General features: G+C 39.4%; 1 protein-coding gene across 1 annotated transcript in view; it reads left to right on the top strand.

Annotated features, from left to right (window-relative positions):
• The first annotated feature begins 9,418 nt into the window (after positions 1-9,418).
• Positions 9,419-19,352, top strand: part of SLC3A1 (solute carrier family 3 member 1) — a 33,215-nt gene continuing 23,281 nt past the window's right edge. Inside the window, exons 1-4 of the mRNA XM_005903304.3 lie at positions 9,419-9,848; positions 13,312-13,491; positions 13,858-14,012; positions 16,965-17,090. Coding sequence (XP_005903366.1) covers positions 9,419-9,848; positions 13,312-13,491; positions 13,858-14,012; positions 16,965-17,090 — 891 coding nt within the window. The remainder of the gene's footprint in view (positions 9,849-13,311; positions 13,492-13,857; positions 14,013-16,964; positions 17,091-19,352) is intronic.

Here is a 19,352-nt window from a genome sequence, read left to right as displayed (position 1 = left end):
GAATCACAGCACGCCAGGCCTCCCTGTCCATCACCAACTCCCAGAGTTCACTCAGACTCATGTCCATTGAGTCAGTGATGCCATCCAGCCATCTCATCCTCTGTCATCCCCTTCTCCTGCCCCCAATCCCTCCCAGCATCAGTCTTTTCCAGTGAGTCAACTCTTCGCATGAGGTGGCCAAAGTACTGGAGTTTCAGCTTCAGCATTATTCCCGCCAAAGAAATCCCAGGGCTGATCTCCTTCAGAATGGACTGGTTGGATCTCCGTGCAGTCCAAGGGACTCTCAAGAGTCTTCTCCAACACCACACTTCAAAAGCATCAATTCTTCGGGGTTCAGCCTTCTTCACAGTCCAACTCTCACATCCATACATGACCACTGGAAAAACCATAGCCTTGACTAGAAGGACCTTTGTTGGCAAAGTAATGTCTCTGCTTTTCAATATACTATCTAGGTTGGTCATAACTTTTCTTCCAAGGAGTAAACGTCTTTTAATTTCATGGCTGCAATCACCATCTGCAGTGATTTTGGAGCCCAAAAAGATAAAGTCTGCCACTGTTTCCACTGTTTCCCCATCTATTTCCCATGAAGTGATGGGACCAGATGCCATGATCTTAGTTTTCTGAATGTTGAGCTTTAAGCCAACTTTTTCACTCTGCTCTTTCACTTTCATTAAGAGGCTTTTTAGTTCCTCTTCACTTCCTGCCATAAGGGTGGTATCATCTGCATATCTGAGGTTTTTGATATTTCTCCCGGCAATCTTGATTCCAGCTTGTGCTTCTTCCAGCCCAGCATTTCTCATGATGTACTCTGCATAGAAGTTAAATAAGCAGGGTGATAATATACAGCGTATATTGACGTACTCCTTTTCCTATTTGGAACCAGTCGGTTGTTCCATGTCCAGTTCTAAATGTTGCTTCCTGACCTGCATATAGGTTTCTCAAGAGGCAGGTCAGGTGGTCTGGTATTCCCATCTCTTTCAGAATTTTCCACAGTTTATTGTGATCCACACAGTCAAAGGCTTTGGCATAGTCAATAAAGCAGAAAATAGATGTTTTTTCTGGAACTCTCTTGCTTTTTTGATGATCCAGTGGATGTTGGCAATTTGATCTCTGGTTCCTCTGCCTTTTCTAAAACCAGCCTGAACATCTGGAATTTAGTAAGTGAAAAAAGCTAGTCTGAAAAGACTTATAAGGTATTATTTTATCTATATGGCATTCTGGGAAAGGCAAAGCCCTAGACACAGTAAAAATATTGGTAGTTGCCAGCGGTTCAGGGGGATGGAGGGATGAATATGTCACATATTCATGAAATATGCTTCAAGCACAGGGTATTTTTGAGAAAGTGAAACAATTTCATCTGATGCTGTAATTGTGAATACATGACTGTGCATTTGTCAAAACTCTTAGAGCTGTACAACACGTAGTTCAGTTCAGTTCAGTCACTCAGTCATGTCCGACCCTTTGCGACCCCATGAACCGCAGCTTGCCAGGCCTCCCTGTCCATCACCAACTCCCAGAGTCCACCCAAACTTACGTGCACTGAGTGGGTGATGCCATCCAACCATCTCATTCTCTGTCGTCCCTTTCTCCTCCTGCCCTCAATCTTTCCCAGCATCAGGTCTTTTCCAACAAGTCAACTCTTCGCATCAGGTGACCAAAATATTGGAGTTTCAGCTTCAACATCAGTTCTACCAGTGAACACCCAGGACTAATTTCCTTTAAGATGGACTGGTTGGATCTCCTTGCTGTCCAAGGGACTCTCAAGAGTCTTCTCCAACACCACAGTTCAAAAGTATCAGTTCTTCGGGACTCGGCTTTCTTTATAGTCCAACTCTCACATCCATACATGACCACTGGAAAAACCATACCCTTGACTAGACGGACCTTTGTTGACAACACGAAGAGTGAATCTTAATGTAGAATAATGGATCAATAATGGATCAATATTGATTCATTAATGTACATCAAATGTACCACATTAATAAGGGAGAATGAGGACATAGAAGAGAGGGGAGTATATGAGAACTCTGTAGAACTACAGCTCATTTTTTTCTGTACAACTGCAGCTTTCTCTAATATATTAGCTAATACAAAAAGAATGAAATATTGATACACACAAGACAGATAAATGTCAAAATAATTATGCTGAGTAAAAGAAACCAGACAAAAATTACATACTGTATGTATGATTCTGTTTATATAAAATTCCAGAAAATGCAAACCGATCTATGGTGATAGAAAGCAGACCAGTGGTTGCCTAGGGACAGGCATAGGTGCTGGGGGGTGAGAGAGAGGTGTAGGGAGAGATAGGAGGGAGTGAATATGAAGAGGCTAGAGACACTTTTTGCAGCTGATGGACATGCTCATTATTTTGATTGTGGTGGTGGTTTCATGGGTGTATATGCATGTTAAAACTTGTCAAATTGTGTGCTATAAATTTGCAGTTTGTCAGTTATCCCTCAATAAAGTTGTTTTTTAAAGGCCAAGCCAAAAAGTAACCCAATCATGTATTAATCCCATGACACTGTAGTTGTTCATAGGCCAGTTTGAATGACCTGGACCACATTCCACTGATCCTGGCTGGGCTCACTCAAGCATCTGTGGTCAAATGGCTGGGTGCTGGGAACTGACTAATCTAGGGGACCATGGATAGGAAGGTTCCATAAGGGAAGGCCCTTATCTCCCACATCCTACAGCAGACCAGCCTGGGCATACTCTCACGGTGATGGCAGTTGTCTAGAAGAGGATCATGTTTTAAAGCCTCTCTTTGTGTCGAGTTTGTTGTTCCATTGTCCAAAAACAAGCCACGTGTCCCAGTCCAGGCTCAAGTGTGTCAAGAGATGGGAACCGTGGGGCAAAAGGCCATGTTCGACAGGGCTACAGGGATGCTTTTAATGACTGTCAATGCAAGTAATCTGTCATGTACCTGAACAATGTTTTAATTTGTATTTCTTTAATCCTGTTAGGAAGGTACTTTTGTTCAAAGACTTTTGTTGTTGTTCAGTTGCTAAGTCATATCCAACTCTTTGTGACACCATGAATTGAAGCACTTGAGGCTTCCCTGTCCTTCACTATCTCCTGGAGTTTGCTCACACTCACGTCCATTGAGTCAGTGATGCTATTTAACCATCTCATCCTTTGCTGCCCTCTTCTAGAACATTTTGCCTTCAATCTTTCCCAGCATCAAATTTTTTTCCAATGAGTTGGTTGTTCACATCAAGTGATCCAAGTACTGGAGCTTCAGCATTAGTCCTTCCAATGAATATGCAGGGTTGATTTCCTTTAGGATTGACTGGTTTGATCTCCTTGCTGTCCAAGGGACTCTCAAGCGTCTTCTCCAACACCATAGTTCAAAAGCATCAGTTCTTCAGTGTTCAGCCTTCTTTATGGTCTCTCACATCTGTACATGACTACTGGAAAAACCATAGCTTTGACTGTATGGACCTTTGTTAGTAAAGTGATGTTTTTGCTTTTTAATACACTAAGTTTGTCATAGCTTTCCTGCCAAGGAGCAAGTGTCTTTTAATTTCATGGCTGCAGTCACCATCCACAGTGATTTTGGAGCCAAGAAGATAAAATCTGTCACTGTTTGCACTGTTTCTCTATCTGTTTGCCATGAAGTGATAGGACCGGATGCCATGATCCTAGTTTTTGAATGTTGAGTTTTAAGCCAGCTTTTTCACTCTCTTTCATCCTCATCAAAGAGGCTCTTTAGTTCCTTTTCACTCCTGCCATTAGAGTGATATCATCTGCATATATGATGTTAAGTTCTATTAACATCAGAAATGTTAATTTCTTATATATAATTTGCAATTCCTTTTACTCCCTTATTGAATGTATTTAGCTATTGATTTTTGCAGCAATTCTTTGTATGTAGAAATAGTAAGTTTTTTGTGACATTTGTCAAGTCTCATGTTCTGTTAACATTTCTTTTGCTATTTGGTTTCAAGAATGTTTTAAATAGTTTAACTTCTAACAAATCATGGTTAAATGTTTTATTTTGATTCACTGGTTATATAAGTTGAATTCCTACCTCTAGCTAGGATAAGTCTATTTTTCTGCTCCTTCTAATTAGAACTGTTTTTAAAAACATTGTACTCTGGACTATATTTATAACGTTAACCCCAGAATCAAATTCAATTTTATAGCTGAGGTAAGAGAGGCTTAGAGACATTTTTGTCTAAGATCAAGCAGAGAGCAAATGGAGGCAGGCTTGAATCTCACTTCCTCTGACTTAAAATTTTTTTTTTTTTTGACTTAAAATTTGAGTCATGAAACTGTATCAAGGTAAGAACATTTGGCTTAGTGATAAAAATCCACACTTTGAGGCAGAATGTACTTTCCACTTTTCTGTTTTTCCTCCCCTCCCCTTCTCCCTCCCCTTCCTTTTCATTTCTTCCCCCTCCCCCTACTTACTCATTCTCCCCTTTTTCTTCAGCATATGTCACCTACCTTTAAGTAACTATTATTTTATTAACTTAATAATGTACCTGGCACTGAGCTGGATGCTGGGAACTTAAAGATGACAATGCAGATCTTACCCTTAGATCACAGAGGCTGTAAACAGGTAAGTGTAATATGGAAAATCCTTCTATTTTAAATGTTTACTAATCTGACAGGTTATATGCTGTAAGATATTTTGGTGGGTTTGCTGTTAACTGGAAGTCTTTATGACTGAATGGCTTCAAAATTCATTTAATGAATCTTAGTACATGTATATTTAAAAATCCATTTATAATATATATAATATAAAATATATTTTTTGTTGATTTTTCCTTTCTATATGTTTGTTTCTGTTTAATTTGCAGGATGTTTCTGTGTCCTGTGGTAGCCCCATTGTTCTGTTATCTGTTTTCCAGAGGGTTCATTCTTCTTTACTTTATTATCATGATTGTGTAACTCACTTGGGATTTGAATTTACTGAGGAGGTTTATCTACATTATCTCTGAGTCTTCGTTCCGATTATATGAGTTAGCTCTTAAAGCTTCCTTAGTGTTCTTGTTCCTTATTCATGTTTAGGAGTTTTAACAGGCAGTGTATTTGGCTTTCTACAATCAATATTTCCTTCTAAGTCTCCTTGATAATAAGTAAAACATACTTTGTACTTGCTGGGAAGTCTTAACTCTGTGGCTGTCCTCTCCAAATTACTGTCAACTTCTTCTTCCCTCCAATGTTTCCATACTTTTCCCTGAATCCATGTCTTCCTTCTGCTTTTTGAAGTTTGTTTCTTTTCTCTTTAAATCTAAGTTTAAATCTTAAGTATGGGATGTTTGTGACGTTTGGGTGACTGATACTAGAAGGAATTACTTTAAGCTGAACTCTACAACCTGACTGGAACTTCTAGATAGACTCCAAACTCAAGGTTCCCTAATTTATTTTTTTTCTAATGGAAGAGTAATATTGATTGTGATATTAATTACAAAAAAATTACAAAAATCAGAAAAAGTTTAAAGAACAAATTATGTATCATCCATACTCTTAGAACCCAGAGATAAACACTTTAAACATATATTGTAATAGGACTTTATATACATGAGAAGTTTTTTTACATAATTAGAAGAATTACTTTATATCTTGCATTTTCCTCACTCAACCCAATAATGTGAGATTTCTTCCATGTCATTAAAAATCTTTGAAAATATGTTTACTGACTAAGATTCTATGACATGGATTTACAGTAATTTAGTTAGTCTTGTGTCACTGAACATTTTGGTTTCCAATATTTGACATTATAAATGACACTGTAATTAATAAGCCTTATTGCTCATAAACTTTTGTTCCTGTCTTGGATTAGTTCCTTAAGATAGAGTTTTGGAATTGAAATTGCTAAGTTAATGGATATGAACCTCTTCTCCCCTTTTTATTACAAAAGTCATGATATGCTGAGAACAAATGACACAGGGTAAAGTGAAATGTATAAATCCAAGGAATCTCATCTTCAGTCTCTTATTCTCAGTCTCCAGGCAGCCACTGGCTGACATTCAATATGCATGCACAAATGGGTGTGCTATTTTTTCCCACATGATTCTGATCATATTTACTCTCCTTATCCAACTGTCCAACATCACTTACTAAATAATCTTTCTTTTCCTCACTTTTCAGATTCTAAATCTCCTTCTGTATAAGGAATAGGGGTCCATTTTGGATGACTCCAATCCATTCAATTGATCTTTTGACCTAACCTAAACTTTAATATCAACTGTTCATTAAGTTTTTATCTTAAAATCTGGTAGAGCTAGCCTCATTTATTACTCTGAAAATGTTAAAACTGATGATACACACTGCCAAAGTACTTTCCAGAATTATGAGTTTACACTGGATCCTTGCTAGTACTATTATCTTTTAGAAATTCTTTGCCAAAGTGATTGAAAATGCTTATTTCTCTAACATTAATGAGTTGATTTTTGTGAAATATCTGTTTACAACCTTTTTTTCAAGCTTTAACTGACATTTTTAAACTGATATTATGAAATTTTATATATGTATACATAATCAAATTGCCAACATCTGCTTGATCATTGAAAAAGCAAGAGAGGTCCAGAAAAACATCTATTTCTGCTTTATTGACTATGCCAAAGCCTTTGACTGTGTGGATCACAATAAACTGTGGAAAATTCTGAAGGAGATGGGAATACCAGACCTGCCTCTTGAAAAACCTGTATGCAGGTCAGGAAGCAACATTTAGAACTGGACATGGAACAACAGACTGGTTCCAAATAGGAAAAGGAGTATGTCAAGGCTGTATATTATCACCCTGCTTATTTAACTTATATGCAGAGTACATCATGAGAAACGCTGGGCTGGAGGAAGCACAAGCTAAAATCAAGATTGCTGGGAGAAATATCAAAGACCTCAGATATGCAGATGACACCACCCTTATGGCAGAAAGTGAAGAGGAACTCAAAAGCCTCTTGATGAAAGTGAAAGAGGAGAGTGAAAAAGTTGGCTTAAAGCTCAACATTCAGAAAACTAAGATCATGGCATCTGGTCCCATCATTTCATGGGAAATAGGTGGGGAAACAGTGGAAACAGTGGCAGACTTTATTTTTGGGGGGTCCAAAATCACTGCAGATGGTGATTGCAGCCATGAAATTAAAAGACGCTTACTCTTTGGAAGGAAAGTTATGACCAACCTAGACAGCATATTAAAAACAGAGACATTACTTTGTCAACAAAGGTCCATCTAGTCAAGGCTATGGTTTTTCCAGTAGTCATGTATGGATGTGAGAGTTGGACTATAAAGAAAGCTGAGCGCCAGATAATTGATGCTTTTGAACTGTGGTGTTGGAGAATACTCTTGAGAATCCCTTGGACAGCAAGGAGATCCAACCAGTCCATCCTAAAGGAGATCTGTCCTGGGTGTTCATTGGAAGGACTGATGTTGAAGCTGAAACTCCAATATTTTGGCCACCTGATGTGAAGAGCTGACTCATTTGAAAAGACCCTGATACTGGGAAAGATTGAGGGCAGGAGAAGGGGATGACAGAGGATGTGATGGTTGGATGGCACCACTGACTGATGGATATGAGTTTGAGTAAGCTACGGGATTTGGTGATGGACAGGGAGGCCTGGCGTGCTGCGGTTCATGGGGTCGCAAAGAGTCGGACACGACTGAGCGACTGAATTGAACTGAATGTCTAACAATGTATACATACCTTTAATGTTAAAAACATAAAGTTTTTTGGCATATTTATTACCAATGCATTTCCAAATTTGTCATATGTTCTTTAATTATATGCTTTGTTGTATAATAAATTTTATTCAATAAATTCAATCTTTGTAATTGCTTTTACTGTTCAAAAAATCCTTTCAATTAGCTCCTATGGTGAAAATTACCATTATGTGTGTGAGAGATAAAGTGATTTGGAAACATACAAGTTAAATTCCTTTAATTGTTAAAAAATATACAGTATGCCTAATTAGTAATAATGAGAGATGCTCCTTATCAGACGCATTGAATGAGCTAGATTTTGGGATTTACTCACTTAAAAAAATAACTTAGCCAAAATCAAACAGCTCATTTCTCTGTACCAATTACTGCTTCTAAGTCACTCTACAAATTAACAGTAATATTAGTAATTCATGTAACTTTCTTCACTTAAAACAAAAAATTTCTTATTTGATCAAAAGAGTCATAGAACCGTTTATTATATGTGCACTGATTAGAAGGAAGCCATGAATCATCATATTCTTTTAAGGTTTGCATAATCTTCTAGGAAAGCATACCTCACTTTTAATGCAGTTTCTTCTTGGTTGCAAATTTATATTTTATACTTGTCAATGATTAAACAAGTCTTTAGTGCTTGTGTTAAGAACTGTTTACCTATAATAAACCACTTGAATTTGCTAGACATGAAATTCCCCATTCCACCATCCCCACTTGGAAAAGTGCTTCCAAGAATGGGCAACCATACTCTTCTGAAAATAGGAAACAAGACTGAAGGCACCTGGGGTCGAACTGAGCATACAAATAGGCATGTATCAGGTTGGCTTGAACTGAGATACAATAGTTTCAGTGACAAAGGTGGTGTTGTCCCCTGTCTTCAGATCCTCTTCCTCTTGGGTTTGTAGAAGAGACCTTCAAAATAAAAAGTAAAGAAAAGCATGTTTTCCCCTGCAAAATTCTGTTTCTTTTTCTCATATCTAGTTAACAAGAAAGAAAATTTAAGCTATTTTTTATTGTGGTGAAATATACATAATATAAAATTTACCACTTTAAGAACTTGAAAGTGTACAATTCAGTGGCGTTAAATACATTTACATTGGTGCACGACCACCTCCAGAACTTCTGCATAGTCCAAAATGTAAACTTTATACTCATTAAACAAGAACTGCTCATGACCTCCTTTCTTCCGACTCCCGTTACCTACCCTTCTGCTCTGTTTTTATGAATTCGTACCTACCTCACATAAGTGCACTCAGACGACATCTGTCCTTTTGTCTCTGGCTTCCTTCACTTAGCATAATGTCTTCAAGGTTCATCCATGTTGCGGCACCTGTCAGAATTTCATTCCTTTCTAAAGTATATGTCACAGTTTGGTTGTCCATTCATCCACTTGGCTTCTTTCCACCTTTTGACTGTTGTGATTAATGCTGCTGTGACTATTTGCAAGTAAGGTCTTAAACTGCAGTGGAACGCTGTGTCCTCTTCCCATTTCACCTCCTCTGTGCCTCTGCTCCAGTCCAGATCTGAATCCCTCCATGTGGTTGACTGTTGCTACATCGGTCTCACAGGGTGTAAGGAGAATTTTTAAAAACCCCACTTTACCTTTACCCTTTCTTCCTTGGCTGAACTTTGTCCAGTCAGGTTTATTTATAAACCATGAAAAGCTCATTAACACGATCAAGCATTTCTGCAAGCTCTCTTCTCCCTTTTGTTACTGAAGAAAGGCACTCGGCAGGGATAAGATTGTGAAACATGGCTGAGGATAAAAGCAAGAGAGATTCTATTGGATTAAATGCGAAGGAAGGCCAGACCAACAACGGGTTTGTACAAAATGAAGACATCCTGGAGACTGACCTGGACCCAAGCAGCCCAGTGGTCGGGCCACAGCACAACACCGTGGACATCCTTGGCCCCGGGGAGCCCGATGTGAAGGATGTCCGGCCCTACGCTGGGATGCCCAAAGAGGTGCTATTTCAGTTCTCGGGCCAGGCCTGCTACCGGATACCGCGGGAGGTGCTCTTCTGGCTCACCGTGGCTTCCGTGCTTGTGCTCATTGCGGCCACCATAGCCATCATTGCCATCTCTCCCAAGTGCCTGGACTGGTGGCAGGCGGGACCCATGTACCAGATCTACCCAAGGTCTTTCAGGGACAGCAACAAGGATGGGGACGGAGATCTGAAAGGTGCGTGCCTTGAGACTTGGTGCCGGGCGGGATGAGGTTGGTTTAGGGCTCTTCGTCCTGGAAGCTCATTATGCCTGGGCTGTGTGGTAATAAGCACATTCCACCCAGTATGACTTGATGATGCCTTTCTCCTTGTTTATGATATTTTAAAAAGCCACTCAGCAGAACCCAGCAATTCTTGGCATATGATGAAAGGATACTTGCTGGAGCCCTTTGAGCCCCCAAAGGGCTGTTAAGTTTATTGCCCAGTAGGAACTTTTGCATAGTCATCTGGTCTAACTTCCTGCATGAGCAAGTTTCCTCCTGAAATGTGTCCTGCTTCTGTACACTTTAGAGTTGGTCATCTCAGAGTGACTGTTTAGACTCTTTGGAATCCCTTTTCCAGGGTGCACAGTGGCTAGTTTACTAATCTGGCAGAGAGATTCTGATTAATAAGCAAAGCATACTTCATTATTTTAGAAGAAGATTAAGTGATATCTTTAAAATGTATAGACTAAGTCTTTAAAAGCTTAAATCTTGAGAAATGAAGAAAAGGTATAGTGTGGGTTGGTCATTAGTTGAATTAAGGATTATTTTAAAAAAATCCATCTTAATAAAGAAAGTAAAAAATATTTTTAAAGATATGCTAATAATTTCCTAGTGTGTTATGTATGGGATGGCCTTATTATTTATTGCTCAAGTGAGGACACAAACCAATTGCAGGAAACTGTCCCAGGCAAATTGGTTGATATGGTTACCCAGTTAAGGGAAACAATAAGGAACAAATAAACTAATAAGATAATTTTTGATAATGCTGTTTGGCTTGAAGAAGACAAAATAATGATTTAAGAGTATGGGATAGAGAAGGGAATGGCAACCCACTCCAGTGTTCTTGTCTGGAAAATCCCACGGACAGAGGAGCCTGATAGGCTACAGTCTGGGGGCGTCGCAAAGAGTTGGACACCACTGAGCAACTGAGCACACATGAATGTATTGGGTATAACTCTAGATGCCTGATATATAATAGCTTGCTGAATTGTTTGTTTTTGGCTAGTTGCTTGGCTCCCTTCCTGGTGCTTAGTATTCCTCTTTTCATCGCTGTAGAGTCTGTAAGGCCCTCCATTTTGCAGCCCCTTCTTCTGACTTACTGAGAAGGCCCCAGTCCAGCATTCTAAAAGATGACTTTCCTTGCACACCTCCTGTAACAGGTCACTACTACTTCCTCAATTAGTGGACAGCTTAGACTCAGAAACTGCAGCCTTTGAGACTGTAGTTGGTCTAGAATACAGTATATAAGGATAGATTTGTCTCAGAACTGTGTGGTCAAGGCCTGCACCTTACATGAAAATGTCTGAATACATCAGGGAGTCCTCACAAAACTATTAGGTTGGTACGAAAGTAATTGAGGTTTTGCATTGTTGAATTTTGCTTTTTGATATTGGAATACATTCTTAAATAAATGTGATTATGTTACGCATCGAAAAGAGTATAGGAAGTGGTAATGAGCTTAGTCGAACTTTAAAATGGTTCAAACACACTCCTAAAATCTTCAGCTTTCTTTAGTAAACTAATAAAAGACTTCTTCTTCACACTCATATAATTTTTCTCTTAAAAATCATCCTGCATCTTAACTAATTGAAATACTATCTGACCTTTAAGATGCAGTTCAAACCCACTTCCTTCATTAATCTATTTAATCTCTTAATCAGAGGGGGCGCTACCCTCCCCAAACTCTTTCAGTGTTTTGGATGGAGCTGCACCTCTGGTGCTTCGGTGTAACGTATCTGGGTGACTTTCCTTCCAACCCCTCAGCCCCTAGCATGATCCTATCACCTGCTGCTGCTTACAAAGTAAATGCTTTGCAAAGTGATGTTTTGATGGAATAAAGCCAAAAACCCTATAGCCCTAAAATATACTACCCACTTCCTGGCCCTGCCTCTGTAATCTTCTAAATTCCCTGTGCAAAGGGCAACTTGTATTCACCTCTCACATTTGTCATTGCCCATAACTTTTCCTTGTGGCTGCTTCCTGTAATTAATAGGTATTTTTTCTAGAGGTTGAGAGGATTATGTTCTAATTTGAAGAAGATGTTCCAGGTTTCAGTTTAGTCTATTGCGTTCTGTCCCCTGGAATGTGGACATCCGGAGATGCTTTGTTACTCTGTGTCCATTTGGCCTATTCGTTTTTATCATCCTGTTCCTTTGTGCTTATTCTTGATATAAATCAAAATTTTGACTTTAATCTGACTTAAATCAAAATTCTTTTGTTGCCTGTTGATACCCCAGGAGGTCTCACGGCCATCCACGGAAGGGAACTGAAGTATAGTCAGGACACAGATAAGCAGCCTGACTCCTGCTTTGGCCTCAGCGACTTCTGACAGGGGTCCCACAGGAAGTCACTGCAGACCGAGTACTAAACTCGGACTCCGCATTTAGGACTCTGAACTAGAAGCACTTCCCCCCACTAACTGCTAATTATCCTACGGGGTCCCAAGTACAAGAGTTTCATTCCTATGTCTCTTCTCATCTAAGTCTAAAGTTCTCTTCTGTATAAGTGTTTGACTTCAGTGCCATCCAAAGGAAATAGAATGTGGACCACATAGGTAATTGACAGTTTTCTAGCAGCCATATTAAAAAAGTAAAAGAGAAACGAGTGAACTTAATTTGAATAATATACTTTGTTTAATCCAACATATCAACTATCATTTCAATATATTGTTGTTGTTCAGTCGCTCAGTTGAATCCAACTCTTCACGACCCCATGGACTGCAGCATACCAGGCTTCCCTGTCCCTCCTCATCTCTGCAGTTTCCCCAAGTTCACATCCATTGAGTCGGTGATGCCATCCAACCATCTCATTCTCTGTTGCCCTCTTCTCCTTCTGCCTTCAATCTTTCCCAGCATCAGGGTCTTTTCTAATGACCAGCATCAGGGTCTTTGTTACATATAATCAATATAAAAATATAAATGAGCTATTTTACATTCTTTCTTGTCATACTGGGTTTTCAGTGTCCAGTGTGTGTTTTACATTTACAACACATCTCAGTTTAGACTAGTCACATTGCAAGTGCTTGAGAGCCACGTGGCAAGTGGCTGCACACTGGACAGTGCAGCTTAGATCACGTGACCATCCAGAGTGCATATGCTATTCTTCTTTGTATCTTGGTACTTAGCAGCATCTTGCTTGGATTAGGTGCTTGAAACCATGTGTAGAATAAATTAACAATAGTGTAGTTTTGGTTTTAAGTATAAAATATGAACAAACCACAGACAGATTTTTTAAATATTATGCACTGATGTTAAAGTTCAAAGGTTATTGCTAGAAGACTAATTTGCTGTTGGTTGTAGAACTAGACCTTGCTATTTGAATTTTACCCAAATTCAAAACAACCCCAAATATTTCTGTCTTAAGCCTATTCGTTTTATTTTTAATCGTTCAACTGAAAAAACAAACTATTTTTCATGGCTTTGACTTTTGCCTTCAGGTATTCAAGATAAATTGGATTACATCACAACTTTAAATATAAAAACTGTTTGGATTACTTCATTTTATAAATCATCCCTTAAAGATTTCCGACATGGTGTTGAAGATTTCCGAGAAATTGATCCCATTTTTGGAACAATGAAAGATTTTGAGAATCTGGTTGCAGCCATACACGATAAAGGTAAATTTAATGGAAGGTGGGTGGGATGGTTTAAGGAAAGCATTTCTCCAAATGCTTCAGATCAGATCAGATCAGATCAGTCGCTCAGTTGTGTCCGATTCTTTGCAACCCCATGAATCGCAGCACGCCAGGCCTCCCTGTCCATCACCAACTCCCGGAGTTCACTGAGACTCACGTCCATCGAGTCAGTGATGCCATCCAGCCATCTCATCCTCTGTCGTCCCCTTCTCCGCCTGCCCCCAATCCCTCCCAGCATCAGAGTCTTTTCTTGGCTTAGAGCATTTTCTTCCTCACTATTGTATTATTCTAATATGATATTATATAATATAATATTATCTTACCATTTGAAATGTTTTCACGCACTAGGTTTAAAATTAATCATCGATTTCATACCAAACCACACCAGTGATAAACATGCTTGGTTTCAATGGAGTCGGAACCGGACAGGAAAATATACCGATTATTATATCTGGCATGACTGTAACCATGAAAATGGTACAACCATACCACCCAACAACTGGGTAAGTCCCAACATGCTTGATTTACAGAAGTAAAATTGGCAGATCTTCAGTTATTAAACTGGCTATTTATAAAGCCCTGTTAAAGGAAAATGAATGATAGCAATAGTTTAAGAGAAGGGAAACAAATTTCCCAAAGAAATAGAAATGAAGTCCCAAGCTTCTAATCATCTGTGGGTTTGGATTTTTCATTTCGTTGTAGAGCTGATGTGTTTTAGCATATTAAAACTTATGCTCTTTGTTAACCTCTCTTTCCTTTATTTCCCCCTCTGTCCAGCTGAGACCCCATGTCTTATTAGTTTAGTAACTGTCTTGCTACCCTCCAGACCCTTTTGCCTTTCTGACTTTTTGACTCCGTTGTCCAGTAAAATGGTAGCCATAAACAAACTCAACCATCCATTTTTTCTTTACCTGAACTTTGGTATCCAAGCCTCTGGACATAGTCATTGTCCCTATCTGGACTGATCCATCCACTCTTTTGGGGGAATTTTACTAAATCCAACTGATCAACATGCCCTGTCTCCTCTTCAGACATCTTACCCACCTTCACTGCATCTCATCACCCTCAGCAGCAAACCCAACTTTAAAGGGAGAACAGAAGCTGACACATCCTGTTCCTGTTCACCTCTTCTGCACAGAGACCTTGTCTCTCCTGCTTGAGAGAAAGCCCAGTGAAATGTGTTTTAGATAAACAGTGAACAATTTTTAGTGTAAAATATTTGGAATACCCTTACACTAAAAAACTATTCATTGCTTATCTGAAATTCAGATTGAATTGAATGTCTTGCAGTTTATCTGGCAGCTCTCTTTCTGTCCCAGGTCAGTCCCTCTGTGTACTCTAATTCATCTTCTCTCCTGCTTTCTACAGACCCTTTTTCTCTGGATTATCTCTCCCCACTCCAGGGCCTCCCTCTTGACCTCCATAAGCACTAAAAGAGGCTGACCCCTGGGCATCAGCTTTTAAATGACCGAAGGGCACTCAAATGATGTGTGTCTAAAGTTGACTGTGTGCTCTTTTCTCCCAACCTCCCGTATCCGAGGTTATGTGAATAGCACTAATATACGCAGCCTGGTGAACAGCCCTTTAGCAAGTCCTGGCAATTTCACCTCTTCCCAGGTGGCTCAGGTTAAAGAATCCACCTGCCAATGCAGGAGATGTAGGTTCAGTCCCTGAGCCGTATAGATCCCCTGGAGGAGGAAATGGCAACCTGCTTCAGTATTCTTGCCTGGGAAATCCTGTGGACAGAGGACCTGGTAGCCTATAGGCCACGGGGTTGCAAAGAGTTGAACACAACCGAGTGATTGAGCAAACACACAATTTTCCTTTTTACCAATCCACCACTTTTTAAAATAATGATGACATTAGCAAACATTTGCTAATGCTTACTGTGTGCCAGGCTCTGAGTGTTTTATATTGATTATATTCATTAACTCCTGTAATTCACTATAGAGGCTTATGGGTTGGGCTTTAATTCCTGTTTTACAGATGAGCAGACTGAGGCAGAGAAATGTTAAGCACCTTGCCCTGGTTCACGGCTAATAAATGAAAGGGCTAAAGACTGTACCTAGTCTAATTTTTACTGAGTGAACATAAATTGGTACAACTTTGAGGTCCTAATTTTACATTTCTCTAACTGCTAATGATTATTTATCTAATTACTAATTATTGATGTACTAGTTGCCTAATTAATAATGATGCTGAATATCTTTTCATACATTTATTCACTTGAGCTTCCATTTCTGTGGAACATCTGTTTAATGGTTTCTTTCTCCAATTTTTTGTTGGATTGCTGGTCCCTTTGAAATAGATTTGCAGAGTTTATTTATTTATTTTTTTGTATTTTGTATACTGATCTTTCCGTATACTGATATATGCTGTAAAAATCTTATCCTGGTTTTTATTCAGGTGGGCCATGAAGTGAGCTGGAGAGAGAATGTTTCTTCAAAAGGCATCAGCTACTACTTAGCTTGGGCCAGTCGTTGCCATGGAAATGTGGACCCAGTGTGACTAGGTCTTTCAACTATAAAAATAAAATATTTATGCAAATCCCTTAGTTTGTAAATGTTGTCTAGATGTTCTCTTTAGTGTGAAATGAACAAATGGCCCAAGACAGAGCCCTGAGGAAACCTGACACAGGTTCCTCCATCTGGAAATGCCACGGATGTGAGCTTCTAGAAGGAGGAAAGCAGCACCCCTGTCAAATGCTGTTGGGTGCCAACATGTGAAGTCACTGTGTGTGCGTGCTCAGTCACTTAGTCATTTCTGACTCTTTGCTACCCCATGGACTGTAGCTGCCCAGGCTCCTCTTTCCATGGGATTTCCAATGGAATCCCATGGAAAGAATACTGGAGTCAGTTGCCATTTCCTTCTCCAGGATATCTTCCTGTCCTGGGGATTGAACCTGGGTCTCCTGCCTTGCAGGCAGATTCTTTACCATCTGAGCTATAGGGAAGTCCTCTTGAAGTTGCTAGATTTCTTTTATTCCTGAGGGCTAGCAGCATTTTAAATGGAATGATTCTAATATTTTTCTAAAAATATCATTTAAATAATCTCTCTATTTGGATTCAAGCTCCAAGATCAGTGGAACGTGTATTTCTCCCAAATTGACCATCATTTGCTTTTCTTCACAAATAGGAGTCCAGGGCCTGGACAGAAGTTTCAAGAAAATAGATTAGAAATGTCTGCTCCTTACATTGAGAGCATTGTTTTGATGTTGTGGTTGTTGTGAACAGTTTCTACTGTACAAACACATCACAACCACTTTTGTGGGGCACTAGGCCAGCAAGTGGAATTTTAGGGAATTAATTTATCTAGTGCTCTCACTAGAAGGAAAATTCTGGGGACTTGTGCACTTAGTCTGCATGGGGCTGACGATGACAATGATCATTTCTTTGTGGGTCTTACCATCATAGAAACCATGCTAAGGAACTGATCTGCTATTTTCTGTTTGCTAGTTAAGTGTATATGGAAACTCCAGTTGGCACTTTGATGAAGTACGAAAACAATGCTATTTTCATCAGTTTATGAAAGAGCAACCTGATTTAAATTTCCGTAATCCTGATGTTCAAGAAGAAATAAAAGTGAGTACAGACATCCACGTAAACTTCTCCATTTCACGGGTGCTTAGGTGGTTATTTGCTACCCTTTGTGTTGAATAGTAATTGTATGAGCAAAATCAAGCAGTACAATTCAGTTCTGGGATTAAGGTGTCTGATGCAAATACAGACTCTCAGATATGTCAGTGGCTCTTTCCTTCCTCTAACCCCAAATAATTGAAATGGGTGGAAGGCAGAAACACCTGTTACCTTAGCTCTGAGATGCCTCTCTGCCTGCACTAAGCTGGCACAGCTCCTGGGTCTGGACCTGGCCTCATCATTGGCTTCAGGGAGCTTCTGCGTGAATTATTTAGCTTTTCTGTGTCTTGGATCCCTTGTCTATGAGACACGATTGATGGTGCAGTGTTTGTCTCACAGGGGCTTTTTGGAACATGAGTTGATATAACCCATGCACAACATTTCTGCATTCACTCAGTAAATATCGGCTTATCATCTGTTCCATGTCAGTTCTGGTTCTAAGCAGTGGGAATGCAACAGTGAATCAAAAACCCCACCCTCAAGGAATTCCCAGTATCCTTAGGGGAAGGCAGACAACAGCTAAATATTTAACATGTCAGGTGGTGATGAAGGCTTAGAGACCTTCGTAGTGCCAGTGTGAAGTGGGCTCAGAGACACCCCTATGTTGAGGTCCCATTTGCACAAAACCTGATGTTTGTAAGGGAGCCATGTGAACAGCTAGGGAAAGAGAACTTCAGGCAGAGAGAAGAGCAAATGCAAAATTTTCTGGGGGAGACTGAGCTCCATGTGTTTCAGAAATGACCTGGGGGCTGCTGCGCAGAACTGCCAGGCACAGCAAGTGAAATTTCAAGATGTTCGATTAAATTTTAATTTCAGTTAAACAATGACTAGTGCAATATTTGATACTTTCTTCTACTAAAAAATTAGTTCATGGTTTATCTTAAATTAAAGCTTAACTGGTTGTCCTGTATTCCATGTGGCAACACTATCAGTGCACTTCAGTGAAGTGAGGGACAGGGTTGGGGAGTTTGGGTGTAAAAATGAGGGTGAGGGCTGATGCTGTGGGGCTGTGAATGCTGTCATAGGGACACTTGCTGAGCCAGAGATGATGCTCTGTGGTCTGATGATGCTCAGATTTCCTGCAGCACCCAGGTGAGAGTTGCTGGCACTCACACCTGTATAGTGGTGGTTCTAACAACACCTGACACATAATTCACAGTAAACATTAGCCCTGCTGCTGTTTTCATTATTGCTGCTGCTGTGGCTCTCATGGGCAAGAATTTAGGATACCAGGGCAGGGCTCTGAGGCCGGTGAAGAGGAAACCCAAATAGAGCAGAGCAGGGAGCTGTGGGTCTCTCTCTACAAGTCATCATGTCAGCCAGATGGAGAGGATGCCTTGTTGGAGTCACTAAGAACACCTGTGCCCCTTAGTCTGTTCTTGTTTTGTTTTTAAATAACAGCTTTATTGAGATATAATTGACATATCACAAAATTCACCCCTTTCAAGTATGTAAGTCAGTGGTTTTAGTATGTTTACAGGATTATGCAAGTATCTCTACTAATTTCAGACACTTTCATCACCCCCAAAGAAACCCCATACCCATTAGAACTCACTCCCTCTGGCTACTGCATTTTCTCTCTTTGAGCCCTGGAAACCACTACTCTACTTTATGCCTCTATAAATAAGCCTGTTCTGGACATTTCACATAAATGGAATCATATAGTATCTATATAGATGTCTGTGACATCTATATTATATATTATAATATATAATAATCTGTATCTATATCTATATTATAATCTGTATTTAATTTCTTGAGAAACTGTTTTCCAGTGTAGCTGGACCATTTTACATTTTTATTAGCCATGTATGGAGTTTCTATTTTCTCTGTATCCTCATTGACACTTGCTATTGTCTTAGCTTTGATAACAGTCATGCTAGTTAAGTGGTGTTTCACTGTGGTTTTGATTTGCATTTCCCTGACAGCTGACGATAGTGAGCGTCTTTTCATGTGCTTATAGTTTATTTGTATATTTTCACTGGGGAAATGTCTATTCAAATCCTTTGTCTATTTTAAAACTGTGTTATTTGACTTTTTGTTGAGTTATAAATTTTTTTTTTTTTAACACATTCTGGGTATATGATTTGCAATTAATTTTCTTCCTTTCTATAGGTTGTCTTTTTACTTCCTTGATGGTGCTCTTTGAAGCACAAGAGTTTTTAATTGCTGTGATCTTCAACTTATCTATTTTTTTTCTTGCTTATG

The sequence above is a fragment of the Bos mutus genome, chromosome 11 (genome assembly GCF_027580195.1).
Source record: "Bos mutus isolate GX-2022 chromosome 11, NWIPB_WYAK_1.1, whole genome shotgun sequence".
Taxonomy (NCBI): domain Eukaryota; kingdom Metazoa; phylum Chordata; class Mammalia; order Artiodactyla; family Bovidae; genus Bos; species Bos mutus.
This window is presented reverse-complemented; position numbering and strand designations above follow the sequence as displayed.